Source organism: Talpa europaea (assembly GCF_964194135.1).
Source record: "Talpa europaea genome assembly, chromosome: 2".
Lineage (NCBI taxonomy): Eukaryota > Metazoa > Chordata > Mammalia > Eulipotyphla > Talpidae > Talpa > Talpa europaea.
Window position 1 is genome coordinate 94,994,686 of NC_140068.1, and position 23,805 is coordinate 95,018,490.

At 37.4% G+C, this 23,805-nt stretch overlaps 1 protein-coding gene across 1 annotated transcript in view; it reads left to right on the top strand.

Moving 5' to 3' along the window:
• The window catches only part of FKBP5 (FKBP prolyl isomerase 5), a gene marked incomplete at its 5' end in the record, with an annotated part of 71,287 nt that overhangs the window by 5,294 nt on the left and 42,188 nt on the right, over positions 1-23,805 (top strand). The window contains one exon of the mRNA XM_084228953.1: positions 3,238-3,382. Within this exon, the coding sequence (XP_084085079.1) occupies positions 3,238-3,382 (145 nt within the window). The remainder of the gene's footprint in view (positions 1-3,237; positions 3,383-23,805) is intronic.

Sequence of the window (23,805 nt, forward strand, 5' to 3'; positions counted from 1 at the left end):
CTCTTTCTGCTAGTTCATTGTTTGCATATAAAAATATCAGATTTTTGTATACTGAGTGTAACCTGTAACTTTACTTACATATTTCTAAGAGCTTTTCTTTGGTGGATTCTTTAGGGCTTTCTATATATAAAATGGCATCTGTATATAGTGACAGTAACATTTGTTACTTTCTAATCTTACTTTTTTCTTTTTCCTTGCTAATTGCTCTAGCCAGGACTTCTAATACTATGTTAACCCTTTGCACTCCGCTGTCCCCTCTCAGGGGACATTGGAATTCTAGCATATCACTCGGATGTCCCCTCTCAGGGGACATTGCAATTTATTAGTGATTACAGGGAATTGAGGTTATTTCAACGCAACTTTTTGAGACATGCATGTTTCCCTGAAGTTTTATCTTGAAATGGCACTAGAAATTAAATCAAAATATCGTAAAATGGTTCGGAGTGCAAAGGGTTAAATAATAGCAGTAAGAGTGGGCATCCTTGTCTTTTTCCTCATCATAGAGGAAAAGTCTTCATTTTTTTCCCCCATTGCAAGGATGTTTTATTATCTCTAGGTGTGTTCCTTCCATGCCCATTACATTAAGAGTTTTTAACCATAAGTAGAGGTGGTGAATTTAGCTATATTTAATGATGTCTTAGTCAACAACAGTGGTTCCAATAGACTATACCATATAGCCTATGTATGTAGTCATCTATACCATCTTGGTTTATATAATTACACTCTGTGACATTTGCGCAATGACAAAATTGGCTATCAGTTCACTTCACAGAACATATCTCTGTCATAACTTTATCAGTGGTATCATACAGTATTTGTTTTCTCTGTCTGGCCTGTTTTACTTAGCACAGTGCCCTTAGCAACATAACATCCATGTCACAAATGGCATGGTTTCCTTCTGTCTTGATCCTTTATGTGTGTGTATCTCTATATATAACATAAATATTATGTATCACATCATATTGTGTGTGTGTATATATATATATATATATATACACACACACATTTCAGTATGTAAACACACACTACTATATCACGTCTTTATCCATTTATCCATAGATGGACACTTAGCTTATATCATGAACTTGACTGTTGTGAATAATGCTGCAATGAACATGGGAGTGTAGATATCTCTTCTACATAATGATAATGATAATAAACCTTTTGATTTCATTTCCTCTGAATATATACCAGGAGTGGGATTGCTGGCAATTTTTGTGTCTAATTTTTGAAGACCCTCATAGTGTTTTATATGCTGGCTGTTCCAATTCCCACCAGCAGTGTATAATGTTCCCTTTTCTCCATATCCTTATCCATGCTTGTTATTATTCTTGTCTTTTTCATAATAGTCCTCTATATATGTCTTCTATCGAAAAATATCTCTTTACTTCCTCTACCCATTTTTAAACATATATTTTTTAAATTGAATTACATGAATTTCTTGTATATTTTGGATATTAACCCCTTATCTGATATATAGGTTGCAAGTATTTTTTCCTTTATTTATGCTGGTTTTTTTTTCTTCATTTTGTTGTTTATTTTGCAGTGCAGAAGCTTTTTTTTTTTCATTTCTTACTCTTGTTTTTGTTATTGTTATGTATGCTTTTGCTGTTGTATCCAAAATACTGTTGCCAAGACCAGTGCCAAGGAGCTTTTTCTCCTGTTTTCTTGTAGGAGTTTTATAGTTTCAGGTTTTACATTTAAGTATTTAAAACTTTTGGAATACATTTTGCTGGTGATTACCCAGTTTTCCCAGCACCATTATTGAAGAGACTCTCCTTTCCCCATTGAGTACGTTTGGCTTGCTTATAATGTTACTTGACTGCATATGTTATTGGGCTTTCAGTTCTGTTCCATTGACCTTGTGTGTCTGTTTATACAGTAGTACCATACAAATTTTAGGATTGCATTTTCTATTTCCATGAAAAATGGCTCTGGAATTTTGATATGAAATGCATTCAATCTACGGATGGCTTTAGGTAGTTGAAACAATACTATCCTTCTGACCTATGAACACAGGATATCGTCCCACTTATTCATGTCTCCTTCAGTTTCTTTCATCAAAACCTTAAAGTTTCCAGCGTGTATATCTTTCACCTTCTTGGCTAAATTTATTCCTAAGTATTTAATTGTTTTTGATGCTATTGTGAATGTGATTTTTTAAAATTCTTTCAGATATGTCCTTGTTAGTATATAGAAACACAACTGATATCTGTATGTTGATTTTGTATCCTGCAACTTTACTGAAGTCATTTATTTATTTTAACAGTTTTGGGCTGGAGTTGCGGTAATGAGCCTTTTAAAGAATGTCTGGACTTTTGAACTAAGAAAGTTGTAGAATCTCAGTTCACAGTGGTGATGTGAGGGTGGGGCAGGGAACACATTTCAAAGAATTTAGGAGCAAATAATTGAATTCTTTAGACAAAAATTCAGACCTTTCCCCCAAAGAGATCTTCACTGGTAATTAGCTACCATCTCTGCTATCTAGTAAAAATCATTTCTTTGGCATAAATGATTGACAGAATGAATTATGCCATTGCATGCCTGGCTTTGATTTTCTTTTCCCAGAACTGACCAACAACGTTAGTGGTTTGCTCTGCCAAGAACAAAATAAATATATTGGATTTTACAATAACTAAATACTTTTCAGCTTGGAGCTTTTTTGGCATTTCCTTTACTAGAAAATAAGTTATTCAATATATCAAACTGTGCAGTAATACTGCTTTTTTTTTACACAGTGAATATTCTCAAATAATAGGAAATGTAACCTGTTACCAAGTAATTGGGTTTTTTGAAATTAAACCAGTCTAGTGGCATCTGGTCAAAAGCTAATGTTTTTAGCAAAGGAAGTAAGTAAATAAGATCTCACCTTTGAAACTTTGTTCTAAACTTCTTATTGAATATTTTGGAAAGTCCACTAATCTTTCTGGTCTTAGTTTGTGAAGTTGCTCTGTTACTTAGAGATTTTAATGCCAAAGCATGGGACATTAAATCAATGAAGCAGGATCTATTGGTTAATTATTTTGAGGGTAGTCAACAATAAAACATTAGAGATTTAGATTAGTAAAGAATAGTTTTCTAACCGGATTATTGAGAGAACAGCAGGGGATCCTTTAAAAAGGACAGATCATTGTTTACAACTCTGCCTCAATGACATGGAATGGATTATGTGAACTTTGTTTTCTAAATAGAAGTAAAATGTTTCACCTTCTTTTTCCTAATATTTGTCTTTCCTAGATTGTCAAAAGAGTGGGGAATAGTGATGAATCACCAATGATTGGAGATAAGGTTTATGTCCATTACAAAGGAAAATTGTCAAATGGAAAGAAGTTTGATTCCAGTCATGATAGAAACGAGCCGTTTGTCTTTAGTCTTGGCAAAGGTAAGAGGATATTTTTGACTTGTGTTTTGCTTAGGATTATTGTTATTTGTATTACAAGGCCTATCCTTGCCTAAAGGAAAGATATTTTAGAGCAGTTCTCAAAATACGGTTCACGGATCCCTAGGGGTTCCTTGAGAGCCTTTGGGATCCGTAATTTCAAATTTACTTTCATAGTAATACAGAGGTGTTAACTTTTTACTATGTTGACATTTGCATGATGGTACAAAAACTTCAGTGGTAAAAACTCTGGTGGCGGGGACTCCCCTGGTGGCACAGGCTGTTGAGTGCCGTGCTGTAAAACTGTCCACAGCCTCTGCAGCGCCGGTTCTATCACGGCTGGCTGGCGAGAGTCCTACATGTTTCACTTAAGAATGCTCTTGATAAAAGTGTAAAAAGTATTACTTTTATTAAATCCTAATCCTTGAGTTTCACATTGATTTGGCATTTTGTGACAGAAAGGGAAGCTCACATTAAGCACTTCTGCATACCCAAGTACAATGTTATCTGAAGGAAAAGGACTTGTACATTTATTTTATTTTTTTAAATTAATTTATTTATTTATACAAGTACAGTCAGAAGCACGTGAGGGTGAGAGAATTCACCAGAGCCAGAGCAGGGAGCAGAACAGGCAGAAGGACCGAAGTACACTGCTGGGGGAGCAGCAGGCGCTGCAGGAGAGGTCTACAAGCCATGTGGGACCCTCGCCCAGCAGCCAGGCATTGAACCGGTGCTGCAGAGGCTGCGGGCAGCTTCGCAGCCCAGCGTGTAACCGCTGTGCCACCGGGGAGGCCCTGTACACTTGTTTTAGTTGAGAGCTGAACTAACCACAATTTTTTTCTCATGAAACACCATTTTTACTTGAAAGGGCAGACTGTGATTTTTCAGTATTTGGCACATATTTTCCTGAAAATGAAGTGAACCTGTCACTTCAAGGAAAACAGCTGACAATATTTGCTGCCATTGAATTTTCTAAGTGAAAATCACAGTTTTGGAAATTTTGTGTCTGCTATTGTGAGCTTGACAGCTTTCTCAAACTTAAAATTGACTTCTGATGAGATCAATTAGTAGTAATGAATGTGATTTTTAAAATACTATACAATGAAATGTGTTAACACTTAGAAGATATGTATAACTCAATGAATCAATATTTTCCAAATGACCAATGCAAGATGTTACAGAATCAATCATTATAAAATATTCATTCAATGTGCAAGACTAGTCTGTTGGATTTTAATGTAGTACAATATGAAAAGTTCATTGATATGCTGACAGATTCCACATTGCAACTAACCTTTATGAAACTACCACTTATCCAGTTTTGATGCAGAATCATTTAATCATTTTCACATTAATCTGAAATGGTTATTAAAGTACTTCTACCTTTTCCAACTATTTATCTCTGTAGATTTGGATTTTTCCCCCACATACTTCAGCCAAAATTGCAACAAATGATAAAAAGTAGATATGTGACTCTAGTCCTTCTATTAAATCAGACACCATTTTATATCTGTGATATTATAAAACAATTCCATTCCTCTAATTTTGTCTGTTTTGGAAAATATAGTTTTTTCTTAAAAACAAATTTTTCTGTTAACAAATAATGAGGTTATTATTTTAAATGAATTAGTAGGCCTCCCCGGCGGCGCAGCTGTTGAGAGTTGGGTTGCGAAGCTGCCCGCAGCCTCTGCAGCGCCGTTTGCATCCCCAGCTGCTCCCCGGCCACCGGAGGAGGGTCCCACATGGCACGCAGACCTCTCCTGCCGCCCGCTGCTCCCCTCAGCAGTGTACTTCGGTCCTTCTGCCCGCTCTGCTCCCCGCTCTGGCTCTGGTGAATTCTCTCACCCTCCCGCGCTTCTGACTGTACCCAGTGCATGTATATATAAATAAATAAATAAATAAATAAATAAATAAATAAATAAATAAATAAATCTTTTTTAAAATAAAAAATATAAATAAATAAATAAAATTTAAAAGAATAAATGAATTAGTAAATAACTTAATATGATAAACGTCAACATATATATCATACAAACAGAAGCTCCTTGGGGCTTGAACTTTTAAGATGTAAAAGGGTTCTGAGGAAAGAAGGTGGAAAGCCACTATTTCAAGTCATAAATGTGATTTTTATTGACTACTTTTCAAATGCTTTCAAATGTCCTCAGTTAATGTCTAATTTTTTAAAATCTTATAAAAATAATAGCCCCATATATCAAATTGAATTTTGTGGACTGTGTAGCTTGTTGGAAGTTAGTGACTAAATTACAGTGTCTTTTCTTTTTAATCTGCCACATATAAAGCAAACAGTTCTAGTGTGTTCTCAGATTAAATGTATGAGGAAAGGAATAATCCTCCATCTACCACTATGGCTCAGTGGTGACTGTAATTCGTTTTCTGATTCAACACCTTTATTGAATTGTTAACTAAGCATGATTCTGGGAAAGGAAACAGCATCTGAGGAACTAAAGAGTTAAATTCTTTCTGCCTCTGCCACTCTACCTTCGCTAGTGCCCATAAGCAATGTTATGTCATTGTGACTCCTGCTTTCTGTCTGGCTGTACTCCCTCCAAGCTCTAGTGCTGGCTCTGCCGCTGCTCCCTTCTCTGCTAGGTCTGTAGTGTGTGAGATTAATGGCCCATGTGAGATTAGTCTTGGGTTTTAGTAAGAGAGTAATCAAACCAAACATATCCTTTTTCTGATGTAGCAGATAATGATGACAAATTAGAATTTTTTTCTTTTTTCTATTTCTTTCTTTCTTTCTTTCTTTTTTTTTTTTTTGCTTTAGAGATGAGGACCTCCAGGGCCACTAGTTAGTGTGACTGTGGCATCATTATTTAATTTAGGTGACCTTAGAGTAAATGGCCTCATCAGACCTCTTTGTTCCCATTTTTTTATTTTTTATTTTATTATTTTTTAAAGATTTATTTATTTATTTTACACAAGAACCAGAGTACAGGCCAGATGTGCGGGAGGGTGAGAGGATTCACCAGAGACAGCGTGGGAACAGAACAGGCAGACTGACCGAAGTACACTGCTGAGGGGAGCAGCGGGCGAGACATAGAGGTCTGCTATGCTATGTGGGTTGTTCCCTGGCCCACCGGGGATTGAACTCGTGCTGCTGAGGCTGCGAATTGCTTCATAGTGCTGTGCTTAACCCCTTGTGCCACCAGGGAGACCCCTCTTTATTCCCATTTTCCCTCCCAATTCTTGATATATCTTTTGAGTTTGTATCTTGAAAAAATTGATAGCTTTAAGATAACAGATTTTCTTTCAGCAGTTATCTTTGCAAGCAGACTTGAGAACTGCTGAGAATTTATACTGCCACCTTTATCCAGATTTCTCAGTAAAACAATTCATGGTGAATGAGTTTTGTCATGTTTCCTAGAATTTTGAATAGAAAGTCAACTTTTAGTTGACTTAATACCTATGACACACCTACCTAGAGACAGTGGTGGTCTCTAAGGAGTGCATCCAGCTGGGTGTTAGGAAGCCAGGGTCCTTGTTTGCACTGTTGCCTGTGGTTTGTTAATATAAGCAAGCTTCCTAACCTTCCCTGTTCTTATAAAAAGGAAGAGTCTGTCGAAAAATGTTAAGAATAGTCCTGTATCTGTGGTTCCATTCTTGTACCTTCTGTGGAGAGTACAGGCACAAAAACTAAAAAGTCTAAAACCAACACAATGACAGATACTTTTAGACACCCCCTTAAGATGATAGAAAAACTAGGATAGAACAATGTTATTTCTGGTAAAACTTTTATAATATGTGTTCAGTTATTTATAAAACAAGAAACATTAGTTAGGCAGTTTATACTTTTTTATACTTGTGTTAAAGCAGTAACTGCTGTATTACAGATGCTTCATCAAAATGAAGACGTGGACTTCAGCATCAATATTGTACCTTTATCTTGTACCTCTCCCAAGGGAATAAATAGAAATATTTCAATGGAAAGTCACTAACTTGAGGTTCCTATTTTGACTTGTATATTTAAAATACATAGGGGGGCCTCCCCGGTGGCGCAGCGGTTGAGCGCTGGGTTGCGAAGCTGCCCGCGGCCTCTGCTGCGCCGGTTCGATCCCCGGCTGCTCCCCGGCCACCGGAGGAGGATCCCACATGGTGCGCAGACCTCTCCTGCCACCCGCTGCTCCCCTCAGCAGTGTACTTCAGTCCTTCTGCCTGCTCTGCTCCCCACTCTGGCTCTGGTGAATTCTCTCACCCTCCCGCGCTTCTGACTGTACCCAGTGCATGTATAAACAAAACAAACAAACAAATATAATAAATAAATAAATAAACATGCCTCTAAAAAAAAAAAAAAAAAAGCTTTAAAAAAAAAATAAAATAAAATACATAGGGGCCTCTCTGGTGGCACAAGGGGTTAAGTCTCAGTACTATGAAACTATCCACTGCTACTGCAGCACAAGTTCAATCCCCGGTCAGGAAAGTGACCCACATGGCACAGCAGACCTCTCCTGTCTTGCCCGCTGCTCCCCTCAGCAGTGTATTTTAGTCAGTCTGCCTGTTCTGCTCCCCATTCTGTCTCTGGTGAATCCTTTCACCCTCCCCACCCCTAACACCTCTGGCCTGCAGCACCCCAGCTCATGTATATATAAATAAATCTTTAAATAATAATATAATATAATAATAATAGTTTACTTATACTGTTACTATGTTGAGGATTAAATGAGAGACTGCATGGTCATTTATTATCACTCAGCCTAACACTTATAAGTGCTCATGTTTATTATTGTGATTGTTACAATATTAGGATTACCCAACTAGCTTTATAATGAAATAGCAAAAATTGTGCTAACTCCCTCTGTTTACTATACCTGCATATAAACTTTTTGAAACTGTTTAACCATCTTTTTTATTAGCCCCAGGAAGTATGGAAAGACAGAATCTGGCTCAAGTTTAGACAACTGATTACTGTTATAAACTATATCACAGAAATTAGAATGAAGTGATGATGGTTTCCCTTATTGGTTTCTTTAACTAAATATTTATTGTATCTTCTGAATTCCTAGAACTGTGTCCATTTCAAAAGAAGTTGAAATAAGAATGACTTAGGATTTTCAAATATGCTTCCATAATAGGAGTTCTTTTCCTCTCCCTCCCTCCAGCAAATATATTATCACTAAAATTGGGAAGGGATAGATTTGGGGATGGAAGAGTTATTTCTACCCCTGTTCTTAGCAGTAAATCCAAAAGTACTAAAGCACCATCTCTTTCTCTCGGACCCTTTTAACAATCTGATAATTTCTTTTTTTTTTTTTTCAAAGATTTATTTATTTTTATATAAGAATTCAGGTACAGGCCAGAGATGTGGGGGGCGAGAGGATTCATCAGAGACAGAGCAGGGAATAGTACAGGCAGACAGACGGACCGAAGTACACTGCTGAGGGGTACAGCGGGCAAGACAGGAGAGGTCTGTCCCACCATGTGGGTTTCTTCCTGGCCAGCTGGGAATCGAACTTGTGCTACAGTGGCTGCAGATTGCTTCATAGGTTGTGTCCTAACCCCTGCGCCACCAGGGAGGCCCACAGTCTGATAATTTCTGATGAAAGGCTACTTCAGTGAAGTTGTTCATGGCACCCTTGCCATGTGACTAACATGGTTGGGAATTATGAAGATAAAAATCCTATGTTATATTAACATTAATATAACCTGTTAGTCACATGATGACCCATGGTCAATAGTAAAAATACCTGTTAATTTACTCAGTCATTAGCGTTTTGGAGTAAGGGGAAAATATATGTTCAATAACTAATAATATTTTTTCTTTTTTTTTCTTTTTCCCACCATTATTCCTTTTGTCCTCTTATCCTTTTTCTACCCCCTCCCTATTAGCCTCAGAGCCCTCAAGATGGTTATTAATATCCAGTGTTTATGTTGTTTCACATTATCAAATTGCCTGCTGTGTAAATATCCAGTATTGGTTTTTATCATGATTTCTTTTGCTGTACACAGTTCTCTCAAATTCCCTCCATTTTGTTGAAATAAGTGCAGAAAAGATTTTGTTGAAACACTCCATTCTATGGATGTACCAATTCTTCTTCATCTAGTCACCCATCGATGGACACTTAGGGTTGTATCCATGTCCCAGCTATTGTAAATGATGCTGCTGTGAACATTATGGAACATAAAGGTTTTTGTGTCAATGGTTTCATATTCTGTGAATATACATCCAAGACCGGGATTGCTGGGTCACATGATATTTCCATTTTTAATTTTTTAAAGTAAATCTAGATTGCTTCATAATGGTTGCTCTAGTCTACATTCCCACCAACAGTGTAAAAAGGTTCCTTTCTCTATGCATCCCTTCTAGCACTTGTTGGAGATTTTGTTGATACGTGCTATCTCATGGGTATGAGGTGATAGCTCATTGTAGTTTTAATCTTCAGCTCTCTTACTAGACATGGCTGTGAACATTTTTTCTTATGTTTTTTGATCTTCTGGACAGGCTCTTTGGTGAATTTTTACTCATATTTACTGACCATTTATTATTTTTTTATTGTTGACTTGTATGAACTTTTTATATATCTTGGATATTAATCCCTTATCAGTTATATATTGTATAGATATTTTCTCCCATTTTGTAGGATGTTGTAGGGGCAGGAAGGGACACAGGGCAGGTTTATATGCTCCGGCAGACGGGTAAAGGAGGAGTCCTGGAGCCCTTAGTGGCTTTCTCAGGCTTTTGTTGAGCTTTTTACATGTAGTGTGGCAACCAGGTATATGGCAGCCACGGGTGCTGGGGAGCCAGAAGGCCACTAGGCCTCCAAGCCCCCAGCAAGTCTTTACTCTGGGCTTCTCTGGCATTCTTTCTCCCCTTCTCTTTCCTGCCTCTTCTCTTGCTTCTGCTTCTCTTGGTGACTCTCTCAATACTCCTCCCATGGCCCACAGCAGTAAATAACACAACAATGAAACAACTGCAGTGCCCCATTAGGTAGGGCAATCCTAATGGTGGGAGGGCAGAAAAGCCTGAAAAACCATTTACCCTACAGATGTCTGTATTTTGTATTTTCTTTTGTTGTGTAGAAGCTTTTTAACATGAGATAATCCCAATTACTTATTTTTGTTTTTCTTCCCTTGCCATAGGGGTTGAGTCATCAAAAGTATCTTTATCGTTGATATCATGGAACTTATTGCCAATGTTTTCTTTTATGTACTTTATTGTTCTAGGTCTTAATCTAAATCTTCAACCCAGTTGGAGTTTATTTTTGTGTATGGAGTTAATATGGGGTTAATGAGTAATCCAACTTCATTATTTTTTGCGTGGATTTCCAATTTTCCCAGAATCATTTATTGAAGAGATGGTTTTTCCCCATTTTATGGTCTTGGATATTTTATGGTCTTGGATTAAGTACTGGCATACTTGTGGATTTATTTCTGGGTTTTTTATTCTGTTCTTTTGGTTCATGTACCTGTTCTTGTGCCAATACCAAATTGCTTTTAATACTGTTGATTTATAGTAAAGTTTGAAGTCAGATAATGTGATACCTCGGTTTACTTTTTTCCTCAGGGTTCTTTTTTTTTTTTTTTAGGCATGTTTATTTATTTCTTTATTTTATTTGTTTGTTTGTTTTTGTTTATACATGCACTGGGTACAGTCAGAAGCGCGGGAGGGTGAGAGAATTCACCAGAGCCAGAGCGGGGAGCAGAGCAGGCAGAAGGACCGAAGTACACTGCTGAGGGGAGCAGCGGGCGGCAGGAGAGGTCTGCGCGCCATGTGGGACCCTCCTCCGGTGGCCGGGGAGCAGCCGGGGATCGAGGCAGCTTTGCAACCCAGCGCTCAACCACTGCACCACCGGGGAGGCCCTCAGGGTTCTTTCTTGAGGTCTTTTGTGATTCCATTAAGAAATATTGTAGCTATTTTGATGAGATTTATGTTAAATTGTGTATCACTTTAGTGGGATAATCATTTTGATTATATTGAATTTCTTCATCAATGAACATGGGATACCCTTCCATCTCCTTATGCTACTAAGTCCTTTAATAACATCTTGCAGTTTTCATTGTATAAATCTTTTACCTTCTGTTTTATATTCTGTTTTTTGTTTTTTGTTTTAAATATTTATTTATTTATGCATACAAGAGCTGGGTACAGGCCACAGATGCGGGGGTGAGAGAATTCACCAGAGACAGAGTGAGGAACAGAACAGACAGACTGATGAAATACGCTGCTGAGGGGAGCAGCGGGCAAGACAGGAGAGGTCTGCCTTGCCATGTGGGTTGCTCCCTGGCTGGCCGGGGATCAAACTCGTGCTGCAGAGGCTGCAGATTGCTTCATAGTGCGGTGCTTAACCCTTGCACCTGTGTTATGTTGAGTCTGAGGTACTTAATTATCTTTGGAGAAGTTATAATCAGAGTTATTTTCTTTAGTTACTTTTGCTCCTTGTTGATTGTATCTAAAAAGGCTGTGGAGCTTTGTATGTTGATTTTGTAGCCTACTTTGCTATGTCCATTTACTGTTTCTAGTAACTCTTTGATGGAGTCTTTAGGATCTACTGTATATCTCTTATCATCTCTTTTCCTACTTAGATTCCCTTTATTTTCTGTGTTTGTCTACTAGCTCTGGCTAAAACATCTAGTACCGAGTTAAACAGAAGTGGTGACAGTGGACATCCTTGTCCTGTGCAAAATCTTATAGGGAAAATTTTAAGTTTTTTACTGTTAAGTTTGTATTGACTCTCGGTTTGTGATACATGGCCTTTATTATACTGAGATAGTAGGTTCCTTTTCCTGTCTTCAGAGTTTTTATCATAAATGGATGCTGAATCTTCTCAAATGCTTTCTCTACATCTATTGATATTATCATATGATTTTTATAATAGCCTCTTCTATAGTGAAGTCTAGGTGCCCTGATCCAACTCAGGCTACTACTATGAACCTCAGATTCAAGCCAGTAGTCCTAACTCCATGCCCTACCTCTGCAGCTCTCTAGCAATACACTCCTGGGTGCCTGCTTGTGCACCTCCCTATGCAGCGCTATGCTGGGGCTTAGTAGCCCTGATGTTGGCTTGGGCCCTGGTCAGTAGCCATAGGAGTCTCTGTGCAGCAACTGATTCTTCTTGGAGCTTGTGTTGCCCCATTGACCATTCTAAACAAAGTTCATTCAAAGTTTTTCCTACCCCTTTCTGCTGGACCAATGCACCTATTATATGCTTTGGTCTTCAGTTTTTCCCTAAGGCGCTTTTTAGCTTTGTGTTACAGCAGTTTAGTTGTGAGTGTCTTCATTCTGCCACCATGAAGGTACTCCCTTAGAAAATATTACTGAATAGGTACCTGCAGTGCCAAGCCAAGAGCCTTATGTACATCTTCTCACTTACTCCTCATGCCAATCCTTTTATTATTTTGTAGATTCTTTGAACAATTTACTTAGTATAGGTAGGTGACAATTAGTCCTTAACATGTTTAAGATTATTTGAGTTTTTAAAAATTGGATCATTTATATATAATAAAATTCATACAGTTTGGGCTCAGACTTACAAGTTTGATGGATTTTGATAATATAAAACCACCACCGCAGTCAAAATATTGAACAGTTTCTTTATCCTAAAATGTTTTCTTCCATCCTTTTGTAGTCATGGTCCTCCCTAGGCCCTGCGTCCCAGGCATTCACTTAACTTTGCCTTTTCCAGAATTTCACATAAATGGAATCATATGTCATCTTTAGTGTTTGACTTCTTTCACTTAGCATAATGATTTTGAGATTTATGCATGTTGAATTCCCAAGTAGTATTCCATAGTATGGAAATATCCTGTTTGTCATTTTATTCAAAAATTGGTCATTGGCATAGTTACCAACTTAGGACTATTGTGAATAATATTGTTAGAAACATTCATATACATAGCTATGTTTTCATTTATTTGGGGTAAATAAACACCTGGGAATGGACTTCCCAGTCATATAGTAAATGTATTACTTAACTTTATAAGATACTGCCCTACTGGTTTTCACAGTGGCTGTACCATTTTGCATTCATACCAGCAAGTGCATAAGAGCTTAGATTTTTCACTTTTCTTACTAATTCACCATCCCTTATTAATGTCAGTATTTTTTTTAATTTTTTAAAAAAAAATTTACATCATTGTTCATTTTTAAACAATAGTTGCTTCCACCCACCCCCTCAGGTGTAGTCCCCATAGAGTTTCCTTCACCAATGTACCCGTGCACCATCACCTCAGTCCCCTGTGCTCCTCCCTCCCTCTCACTACTACCTCTCCCTCCTCCTCCCCTGCGGGATGTCTCAGATTTACAATTGTCCATTTTTGCTTTGTTGTGTTTTATGTTGTTATTATTTTTTTTACACTGATGTCTTATTGGGTTCCCCTATATTCCTGCTATAAGTGAAACTATCTGATATTTTTCTTTTTCCTTCTGGCTTATTTCACTGAGCATAATTCCTTCTAGTTCCATCCACATTGAGGTGAATGGGATGAGTTTATCTTTTTTGATTGCTGAATAATATTTCATTGTGTATATATGCCACAACATCAATATTTTTAACTCTAGCCATTCTAATGGGTGTGAAATGGTATCTCATTTTGGTTTCCACTTGCATTTCCCTGATGTTTAGTGATGTTGAGAGGACCCTTTTTTGTGTTAGTGGACATTTGTGTATTTTCTTTCATGAAGTGTGCACATCTTTTTGCCCACTAAAAAATAAAGATCAGTAGTCTTTTTTATTGAATTGGGCTCAATAAGACAAGCAAATATGTTCTTCCAGGCAGTCTCACATGTTGTTAGAACTAAGGTTTAAAACTCGCACAGCCAGGCACAGAAACAAAGTAGGTCCTATTCCAACAGAATTTACTGTTTAGGGCCTCCCTGGTGGTACAGCGCTTGAGCGCTAGGTTGCGAAGCTGCCCGCAGCCACTGCAGCACCGGTTCAATCCCTGGCCGCCAGGTGAGGGTCCCACATGGCGCACAGACCTCTCGTGCCACCCGCTGCTCCCCTCAGCAGTGTACTTCGTCAGTCTGCCTGTTCTGCTCTCCTCTCTGGCTCTGGTGAATTCTCTCACCCTCCCGCACTTCTGACTGTATCCAGTGCTTGTATAAGTAAATAAATAAATATTAAAAAAAAAAAAGAATTTACTGTTTAGACTTTTTTTTAACAGGAATGATTAGCTAATAAGGTTTATTTATCAAAAGCAAATGATTGCTGTTACATGCTTGATATGTGGGCCTAATTCCAGTTTTAAAAGTTTTTTTTTTAATTGAACCAATTTTTTTTCATATACCTTTCAGTCTTGATATTTTACAACTGGTAAAATATACTTAATATAATGGATAACCATGCAGTGAACTTGGTGCATTTATGATTCAGCCCTGTGCTGCCTTTAAATTTGCATTGATACTCTTGCTGCCATTTAAATATATTCCTAGCACCTGTTTACTGGTATTTTGGTATTGTTGTTTACACACAGTTTAAGAGCATTCAGAATTTGGAAGGAAGGCTTTCAGGCTAAGAGATTTGATTTTTTCAAAATCTTACCCAAGTGTAAGCCAAAGAGAAAGCAAACTTTAAGAAAGTACTTACTTTGTTTGACTTTATTTGGTTCTTTGCAATTGAGGAAAATGCTTCCGATATCTATTGCTGAGTGGACATTAGGAAGAAATTGATTTAGGCAGGGATAAGAGTAAACTGGGGGAAGCTAAGCAGATTTCTAACTCCATTTTAATTAGATTTTACAGCATTTATTGAGTATAATATTGTAATGTTATAGTTCTTTGGGAACTAGAAAATAATCAAGAATTAACTCCTCCCTTCAAGTATGTAATGTGTGCAGCTCTGCTGCCCACCCGTGACTGTGCAGGTGCCTCTCTTTTTCCTAATAAACATGTCCTTATAAAATGTAAAAACAAACAAAAAAAATCTAATAATGTAGCATGGCAGAGTCAGTCATAAAGGCTATCCCAGGACAGACTATGCCACCATAACGTCCATTTTCTCTTACTAGTTTTAAAATTATAAACCATGAGGGTAGGTAGGTTGAGATCACCCTGTGATCAACTTTCTTAGCAATTAAATAGACAATTGGGAAAATAGAATATAACATAAATAACTTTAAAGTAATCTTAAAATATAAATTTATTCAGTTCATGATTAGATACTTTTGGTAAGGAGTAGTTTTAATTATCAGAATGCTTTTATAAGGCCACACACAATTTAGAAGAGTTAAAAATATGCAGGAGGGGCCTCCCTGGTGGCTCAGGGGTTAAGTCTCAGTACCGTGGTTTTTTTTTAAAGATTTATTTATGCATACAAGAGCTGGGGTACGGGCCAGAGATACAGGGGGGTGAGAAGATTGACCAGAGACAGAGTGGGGAACAGAACAGGCAGATTGACTGAAGTACACTGCTGAGGGGAGCAGCGGGTGAGTCAGGAGAGGTCTGCTGCACCATGTGGGGTGCTCCCTGGCCGGCCGGGGATCGAAGTTGTGCTGCAGAGGCTGTAGATTGCTTCATAGTGCAGTGCCTAACCCCTTGCACCACCAGGGAGGCCCTAAAGTCTCGGTACTATTGCCACAACAGCATGAGTTCAATCCCCTGCCAGAGTGCTAACCCACATGGCACAGCAGATCTCTCCTGTCTTACCTGCTGCTCCCCTCAGCAGTGTATTTCAGAACATCTGCCTGTTTTGCTCCCCACTCTGTCTCTAGTGAATCCTATCACCCCACACATCTCTGGCCTATACCCCAGTTTTTATATGCATACATAAAAAATAAATTAAATTTAAAATTCTTTAGAATAATTAAATTGAAAATATACATGAAAAACTAATTTGCCTTGCCTGGTATAGAAAGAAGAAGACGGGGCCTCCCTGGTGGTGCAAGGGGTTAAGCACAGCACACTGAAGCTATCTGCAGCCTCTGCAGCATGAGTAGGTCTCCCACCAGCTAGAGAGCTACCCACATAGTACAGCAGACCTTTCCTGTCTTGCCCACTGCTCCCCTTAGCAGTGTATTTTAGTCAATCTGTCTGTTCTGTTCCCCACTCTGTCTCCGGAGAATCCTCTCACTCCCCACAACTCTGACCTATACCCCAGTTCTTGTATGCATAAATAAATAAATCTTTTAAAAAAAGAAGAAAGACAATATCAATATTATCAATGATATGAGGGTTTTTTAAAATATAAAATATTAACAAAATATACACTGAGTTAAAATAGAGATCTGAAGTTGGTACTAAGTCCTGGAAATCCTTTCATGAAAGTAAAGCAGGAATGAATCAGATGCATTTTTAATTACCTGGGACTTATTAATAATTGACCCTATATTTAAGTGGTTGTCAGTTTTCCTATTTTAAAATGAGTGCCTTTCACAACTAAAAATTTTATCTTTTTGTCTGCATTTTCTACTCCCGTTTGGAAAAATTTTTTTTTCTGTAGGGAGGCTTTCATACATAGCATTTGAGTATGCTCATATTTCATATGCAAGCATACATTGGAAGGTTATATAGTTAGTAATTTTCACAAAGATCCAAGACTATTCAGTGGGAAAAGACTTTTTTTTTTTTTTTTTCAATAAATGATGTTTAGAAAACTGGATATTCACATGTAAAGAATGATGCTGGGCCCTTATTTTACCTTATGTACAAAAACTAATTCAAACTGTATCAAGACCTGAAGAATAGGCCTAAAACTTTATTTTCGTAGAAGAAAATTTAGAGGAAAAGCTTCAAGACATTGGATTTGACAGTGATTTCTGGGCTATAACACCAAGAGCTTAGGCAAAAAATTAAAAAACAAATAAATTGAATAACATCAAAATTAAAAACTTCTTTGCATCAAAGATGCAATAACCTGTGGAATGGAAGAAAATATTTGCAAATCATAGACCTGATAGAAAGTTAATATCCAGAATACACAGAGAACTCCTATAACTCAATTACCAAAATAATAATAATAAACAAAACCAAAAAAAAAAAACAGAATTATAAAATGGTCAATAGACTTAGGCATTTCTTCAGAGACAATATACAAATGACCACCAAACATATGAGTAGATGACATGCCACCTCACACCCTTCGGTTGACTACTACCAGAAAAACAAGCAAAATAGCAAGTATTACTGAGGTTGTAGAGAAGGGTTGTGGAACCCTTGTGCATCATTGATGGGAATGTAAAATGGTGTCACCATTATGGAGAACTATATGACAGTCTCTCAAAAAACTAAAAATAGAATTACCCTATCATCCCATCTGAGGAAGAAGGGAGTTGTTTAGTGGGTAGGGTTTTATTTTTACAAGATAAAAATGTTCTGCAGATTGGTTGCACATCAAGGCCAATATACTTAACAATATTGCACTTAAATATGGTTAAGATGGCAAACTTTGTTATATATTTTATCACAATTTTAAAAATTAATAAAGTATTCTCAAATATTAAGTGAAAATACTTAGTGATTAAGTTACTATATTTTAAAATGTGGCATTTGCTTTTTTAAAAGACTTTATTTTTTAGAGCAGTTTTAGATTCACAGCAAAATTAGGTAGAAGGTGCAGAGGTCCCATATCCTTGCTGTCCACACATATACATTGCCACTCATCAACATCCCTCCCCCAACACTGATACATGTTACTATTGGTGAACTTATATTTTATGCAAAATTTTGTGTTTTAGAATGTGTTAATGTTATTTTTTTAATCAGAAAAAAGTATATACCACTGTACTGCAGAAGAAAGAAAGGGTATTGCTTTTATACTTCGCTTTGTATACTTCTAAAGTTTTTCAGCTGACTACAGTTAAATATGCATAAAAAGCAGACTTACAGATAGCTACATTATGCATTTGTCTAATGTATATTCTAATTTCAGATTTTGTTACAAATGGGAAAGGATTCCTAAAACTGATAAAGGAAATTGTATTTGAGTTAGTAAAATGGAAGTCTAGGTTCATGTAATGATAAATTGCATTTATATATTCTTGGTATGTTAGCCCTACAATTAAGATCCTAAAGATCAAAACATCATAAAGATCAAGAATCTTAAATTACACTTTGACCCGCTAATTCCACTTTTAGGAATTGAGCCTAAGAAAAATGTGGTAGACCCTTGCTTAACTTACTCCAGACTAACTGATGCTTTCTATTCTGTTTATAAATATACTGAGTGATACTGCTGGTTTCTATTTCTATGGTCTGGTTCCACACCCACTTCAGCCAGTTGGGTGGGCCTTGTCGATGCCTCTAGCCTTATATCTCTAGGAAGCAGCTGTAGTGGAACAAGTCTGGAAAATGCAAACCCTGAAAACCTGAGGGGTGTCTCATTAAATTCTCAAAAGAACTTATTATAGTATTTGAGTTTGCGGTAGGTGATTTGGACATGGGTTTAAGAAAGAGGGGCTCTGCTCTGGATTGGATGTTGTTAGAAAGTGGGGTGATTCTTTGAGTATCTTGATAGCATCTAAGGCAAGGACTGACTGGTGTAGAATTAAAGCTTTACCTGCTAGAGAAGCAGCAGTCACTCGAATTAGCCAGGAGAGGGGGGTGTTTGGTATTTTGTAGGCTGCACAGTGACCTTGTTTTTTGCCCACACTCAGACACAATTTTAACGTATTCTTGTTTAGTCTTACTCTCTCTTGTCTGATGTTGATGTTTTGTGAGATTGTTTATGTCCAACTGGAGAATAGCACGGCCTGGCTGTATGCCCCAGGTCAGCTTCAAACATCACTAAGGTCTTGCTGTGTCAAGCAGTTTCCAGCTTTATTTTTTTTATTTATTTATTTTTTTTAGTTTCCAGCTTTGCAACTGCTTTTTTCTTCCTCAGACTCTTAAAAGAATCAGTTAAAACATGTTTATATCCATTATACATTTTTGTAATTATATATTTCATTGAATAGTATATAAAACATTGAAATTAGTGTAAAAAGAAAGAGAGATTATTTCTATGAGAACTAAGGTGGAACATTTTGGGAAAGACTTTAAAATCATTTTTAAATGACTATTGAATTAAGAGTAAATAAAGGTGAAATAAGTAGGTTATTCAGAACGCATTTTTTTACCAGGAGTCTGCATAATGATTGTTTTACAATCTTATTTATACTTTTTATTCTACTTTATTTTTTACTTTTTTTTTAAATTGAGGTAATATTTGGTTTACAATGCTATGTGTGAGTCAGAGGTATAGAATCGCAGCTCTTCAGATGTATGTTACCACACCCACCACCAGGGCACCCATAGTCCTCCACCATAGTCCATTGGGTCCCCTGCACACATTGCTTCCCACCATCCTCTTCCCCTCTGGTAGCCTCAATTTTTTTTTATTCTAACATTATTTTTTATTTTTTTATATAATTCTTACATCATTTTTCATTTTTGCACAACGTATGCATTTTCATTTTGGTTGTATTCCCCATACAATTCCCACCCCCCTTATTTTGACCCTAATCCCTCATCTCCTCCCCCCTCCCTGTAGTATGTCTCTGGTTTATAACTGCTTGTTGATTTTGATTTTTTCTTTATTATAATTAGGCTTTTTCCTGGTCCCTTATTTAGGTTTTCCAAATTTCTGCTATGACTGAGACCATCCGGTATTTTTCTTTTTCTTTCTGGCTTATTTCGCTGAGCATGATCCCTTCTAGCTCCATCCATGTTGCTGAAAATTGCATGAGTTTATCTTTTTTGATTGCTGAGTAATATTCCATTGTGTATATGTACCACATCTTCTCGGTCCAATCATCTATTTTGGGGCATTTGGGTTTTTTCCATAGCTTAGCTATTGTAAATAGTGTTGCTATAAACATAGGGGTGCAGGTGCCCTTTTGAATGTTTCTGTGTCCTTTGGGTAAATACCTAGGAGTGGAATTACTGGATCATATGGAAGCTCTATCTTTAGTAGGTTGAGGAACCTCCAGACAGCTCTCCATAGTGGTTGGACCAGTTTGCACTCCCACCAGCAGTGCAGGAGAATTCCTTTTCCTCCACATCTTTGCCAACATTTGTTGTTGCTAGTTTTTTTAATATGTGCCATTCTCACTGGTGTAAAATGGTATCTCATTGTAATTTTGATTTGCATTTCCCTGATTACAAGTGATGTTGAACATTTTTTCATATGCCTGTTGGCCATTTGCATTTCCTCTTCAGAGAAGTTTCTTTTTAGCTCTTCTGCCCATTTTTTGACTGGATTATTTACTTTCTTTTTGTTGAGTCTCATCAGCTTTTTGTAGATTTTTGTGATCAGTCCTTTATAGTTAGTGTTGTGGACAAAAATTCTCTCCCAGTCAGTGGGGTTTCTCTTTGTTTTGGTTATTGTCTCTTTTGCTGTGCAAAAGCTCTTTAATTTGATGTAGTCCCAGCTGTTTATCTTTGCCTTCACTATCACTGCTTTGGGTGATGTGTCTGTAAAGATGTTTTTTGAGGTGCATGTCATGTAGTGTTTCGCCTGTATTTCCTTCTATATATTTTATAGTTTCAGGTCTTATGTCTAGTTTTTTAATCCATTTCGAGTTGGTTTTGTGCTTGGTGTGAGGTAGTAGTTAAGCTTCATTCTTTTGCATGTAGCGACCCAGTTTTCCCAGCACCATTTATGAAACAAACATTCTTTGCTCCAGTGCATATTCTTTGTGGTAGCCTCAATTTTACAGTCAGATTTCTAGGGTTTGTTTTTGGTTTGTCTTTGTCTGATCATTTGTTTTGTTTCTCTATATTCCACATGAATGAAACCAAGCAGTATTTGTCTTTCTCCTTCTGAATTATTTGGCTTAGCACAAGCCCTTCCAGTTCCATCCTTGTTGTTGCAAATGGCAGGAGTTCCTCATTTTTATAGCTGAACTGTATTCCATTGTGTGTGTGTGTGTATTACTTATTCCACTTGCAAATTATATCCACATTGTAAATCACAAATGATATATCTTAAGCTTTATATATATAATAAAGATGTGGAATTGTTAAAACTGGAGTCACACTCAAAGACAAGGCCTTAGCCTTCTTACACAAGGTTAGTGAATTAATATACTTGGATGTATTTTAAGTTTAAAAAGTATTGGAGGTATGCATATGTTCTTTTTTATGATCCCTCACTTAACGCCTCATTTTAATTAACCTACCAGCCATAGTCCTGCATATGTAAGGTCAGAGGCATTTCTTAAATGCAAAATAAGTCATGTAAAGATTTAGGTACAGAGCCTCCCTGGTGGCGCAAGGTGTTAAGCACTGTACTGTGAAGCAATCTGCAGCCTCTGCAGCATGAGTTTGATCCCCAGCTGGCCAGGGGAAAAACCCACATGGCGAAGCAGACCTCTCCTGTCTCGCCCGCTGCTCCCCTCAGCAGTGTGTTTCAGTCAGTGTGCCTGTGTTCTATTCCCCACTCTGTCTCTGGTTAATCCTCTCACTCCCCTGCGTTTGTGGCCTATACCCCAGTTCTTGTATGCATAAACAAATAAATCTTAAAAAAAAAAAGATTTAGGGCCTCCCCGGTGGCGCAGCGGTTGAGCGCTGGGTTGCGGGGCTGCCCACAGCCTCTGCAGTGCCAGTTTGATCCCCGGGCTGCTCCCCACCACCGGAGGAGGGTCCCACATGGCGGGTAGAACTCTCCTGCCGCCCACTGCTCCCCTTAGCAGTGTACTTCAGTCCTTCTGCCTGCTCTGCTCCCCGCTCTGGTTCTGGTGAATTCTCTCACCTATCCGCGCTTCTGACTGTACCCAGTGTTTGAATGAATGAATGAATGAATGAATGAATGAATGAATGAATAAATAAATATAAATGAATAAATGAATGAATAAATATAAATAAATAAATCTTTTTTTAAAAGATTTAGGTACAGAATTGTTCATTAATGGTAAAAAGAATGGAACAATCTAAATGTTTATTAATTGGAATAATGAAATTATGTTATATTTAAACAGGTGAATTAGTGTATAGTTCATTGAAAGACCTATTTTCAGTTACTATCTTTTAACAAGAAAAATATTTATATGAAATATAAAGAGCACACTAATAGGAAAAAAGTGAACCAAGAAATTGCAAGATCCTGGGTTTCAGAGCATTTTTTCAACATATTCTCTATGCTTTTCTATACTGTGCAAGTATCCTATAATGAATATGTGTTTGTTTTAAGTCAAGGAAATGCTTTTCAGCATTTTCCAAGAATATTTTCCTTTTCCCTTGAAAAAGGATCCCAAGACTAGCAATTTTAGAAACATACCTGTGTTCCTGGGTCTTTGCTCAGTGTGTTTCATTCAGTATCTGAATTCAGGGTAAGAGAACACTTAATGCCCCCAAATGTAAAGAAAAGCAAAAACTCAGGTTTTATTTATGTAGTTTAGGACTTCTGTGGATTTAATTGGCAGGCAGTTATTTCCAGTTTCTAAGACCTAGCAGAGGTATCGTATGTGCATTAAGCTTTTGCTGATTGCTCCCACCCTCACCCCAAAGCAAATGCCCCTTATCTATACTCTATTTATTTTAGTGCTTTGCACACATAGTTAAAAAAAATATAGTGAGGGGCCTCCCCGGTGGCTTAGCGGGTTGAACACCCCACTGTGTGGCTGTCCACAGCCTCTGCAGCACGGCTTTGATTCCGGCCCTCCAGGAAGGAACCCACATGGCGCAGCAGACCTCTCCTGGCTCACCCACTGCTCCCCTCAGCAGTATATTTCAGTCAGTCTGCCTGTTCTGTTCCCCGCTCTGTCTCTGGTGAATCCTCTCACTCCCTCCCACACATCTGGCCTGTACACCAGTTCTTGTATGTATAAATAAATAAATCTTTAAATAAAAAAATAGTGAATGTATCTTCCTCTTCCTTTCGCATATTATACTGCATGTTCCTCAGAAGGACTGCAGGAATGGCCACCTTTGTGTTCTTAGCACCTAGACAGACCTTTGCTCCTCAGTAATTAGCTAAATGTTTTGAATAAATGTCCAGAAGTACCCCTACAATATAAAGTTTTTCTGAAGTAATGTGTCTTTGCTGTCTTCAGATATCAGTAGTGGATAGTAAAAAAGTTCTCCAGTGGCCCACTCTAAAATATTGCAGCCTGAAGAACATCAGTGACAGGAAAGCAGCCAATCAGCAGCAAACTGTGCATTTCTTCTAATGATTCTCAAATATTTTTACAATAGAAACATATGTGGGCATATAAGTTTATGTAATCATTTTGGAAGGGCAGTTGGGAGTTATTTATGTAACTGAAAATGCACGTCATCTTTGCATTTCTAGGATTTTGCCCTTCATATATACTTGCATAAAGATATATGGACAAGTATCCTCATTAGAGTATTGTTGGTAATGTTTCTCATTAAAAGAGTGACTGAAATTTTATGCAGCAATTGAGGATGAGGTAGATTTTTTGTATTTACAATGATGATGATATTGATGTTTGTCCTTTCAGTAAATGCATAATATATGGCAGGCACTGTACTATGCATTTGACTTATTTTATCTAATAATTCTTACAACAATTATAAGGTAGGTACTATTATCATC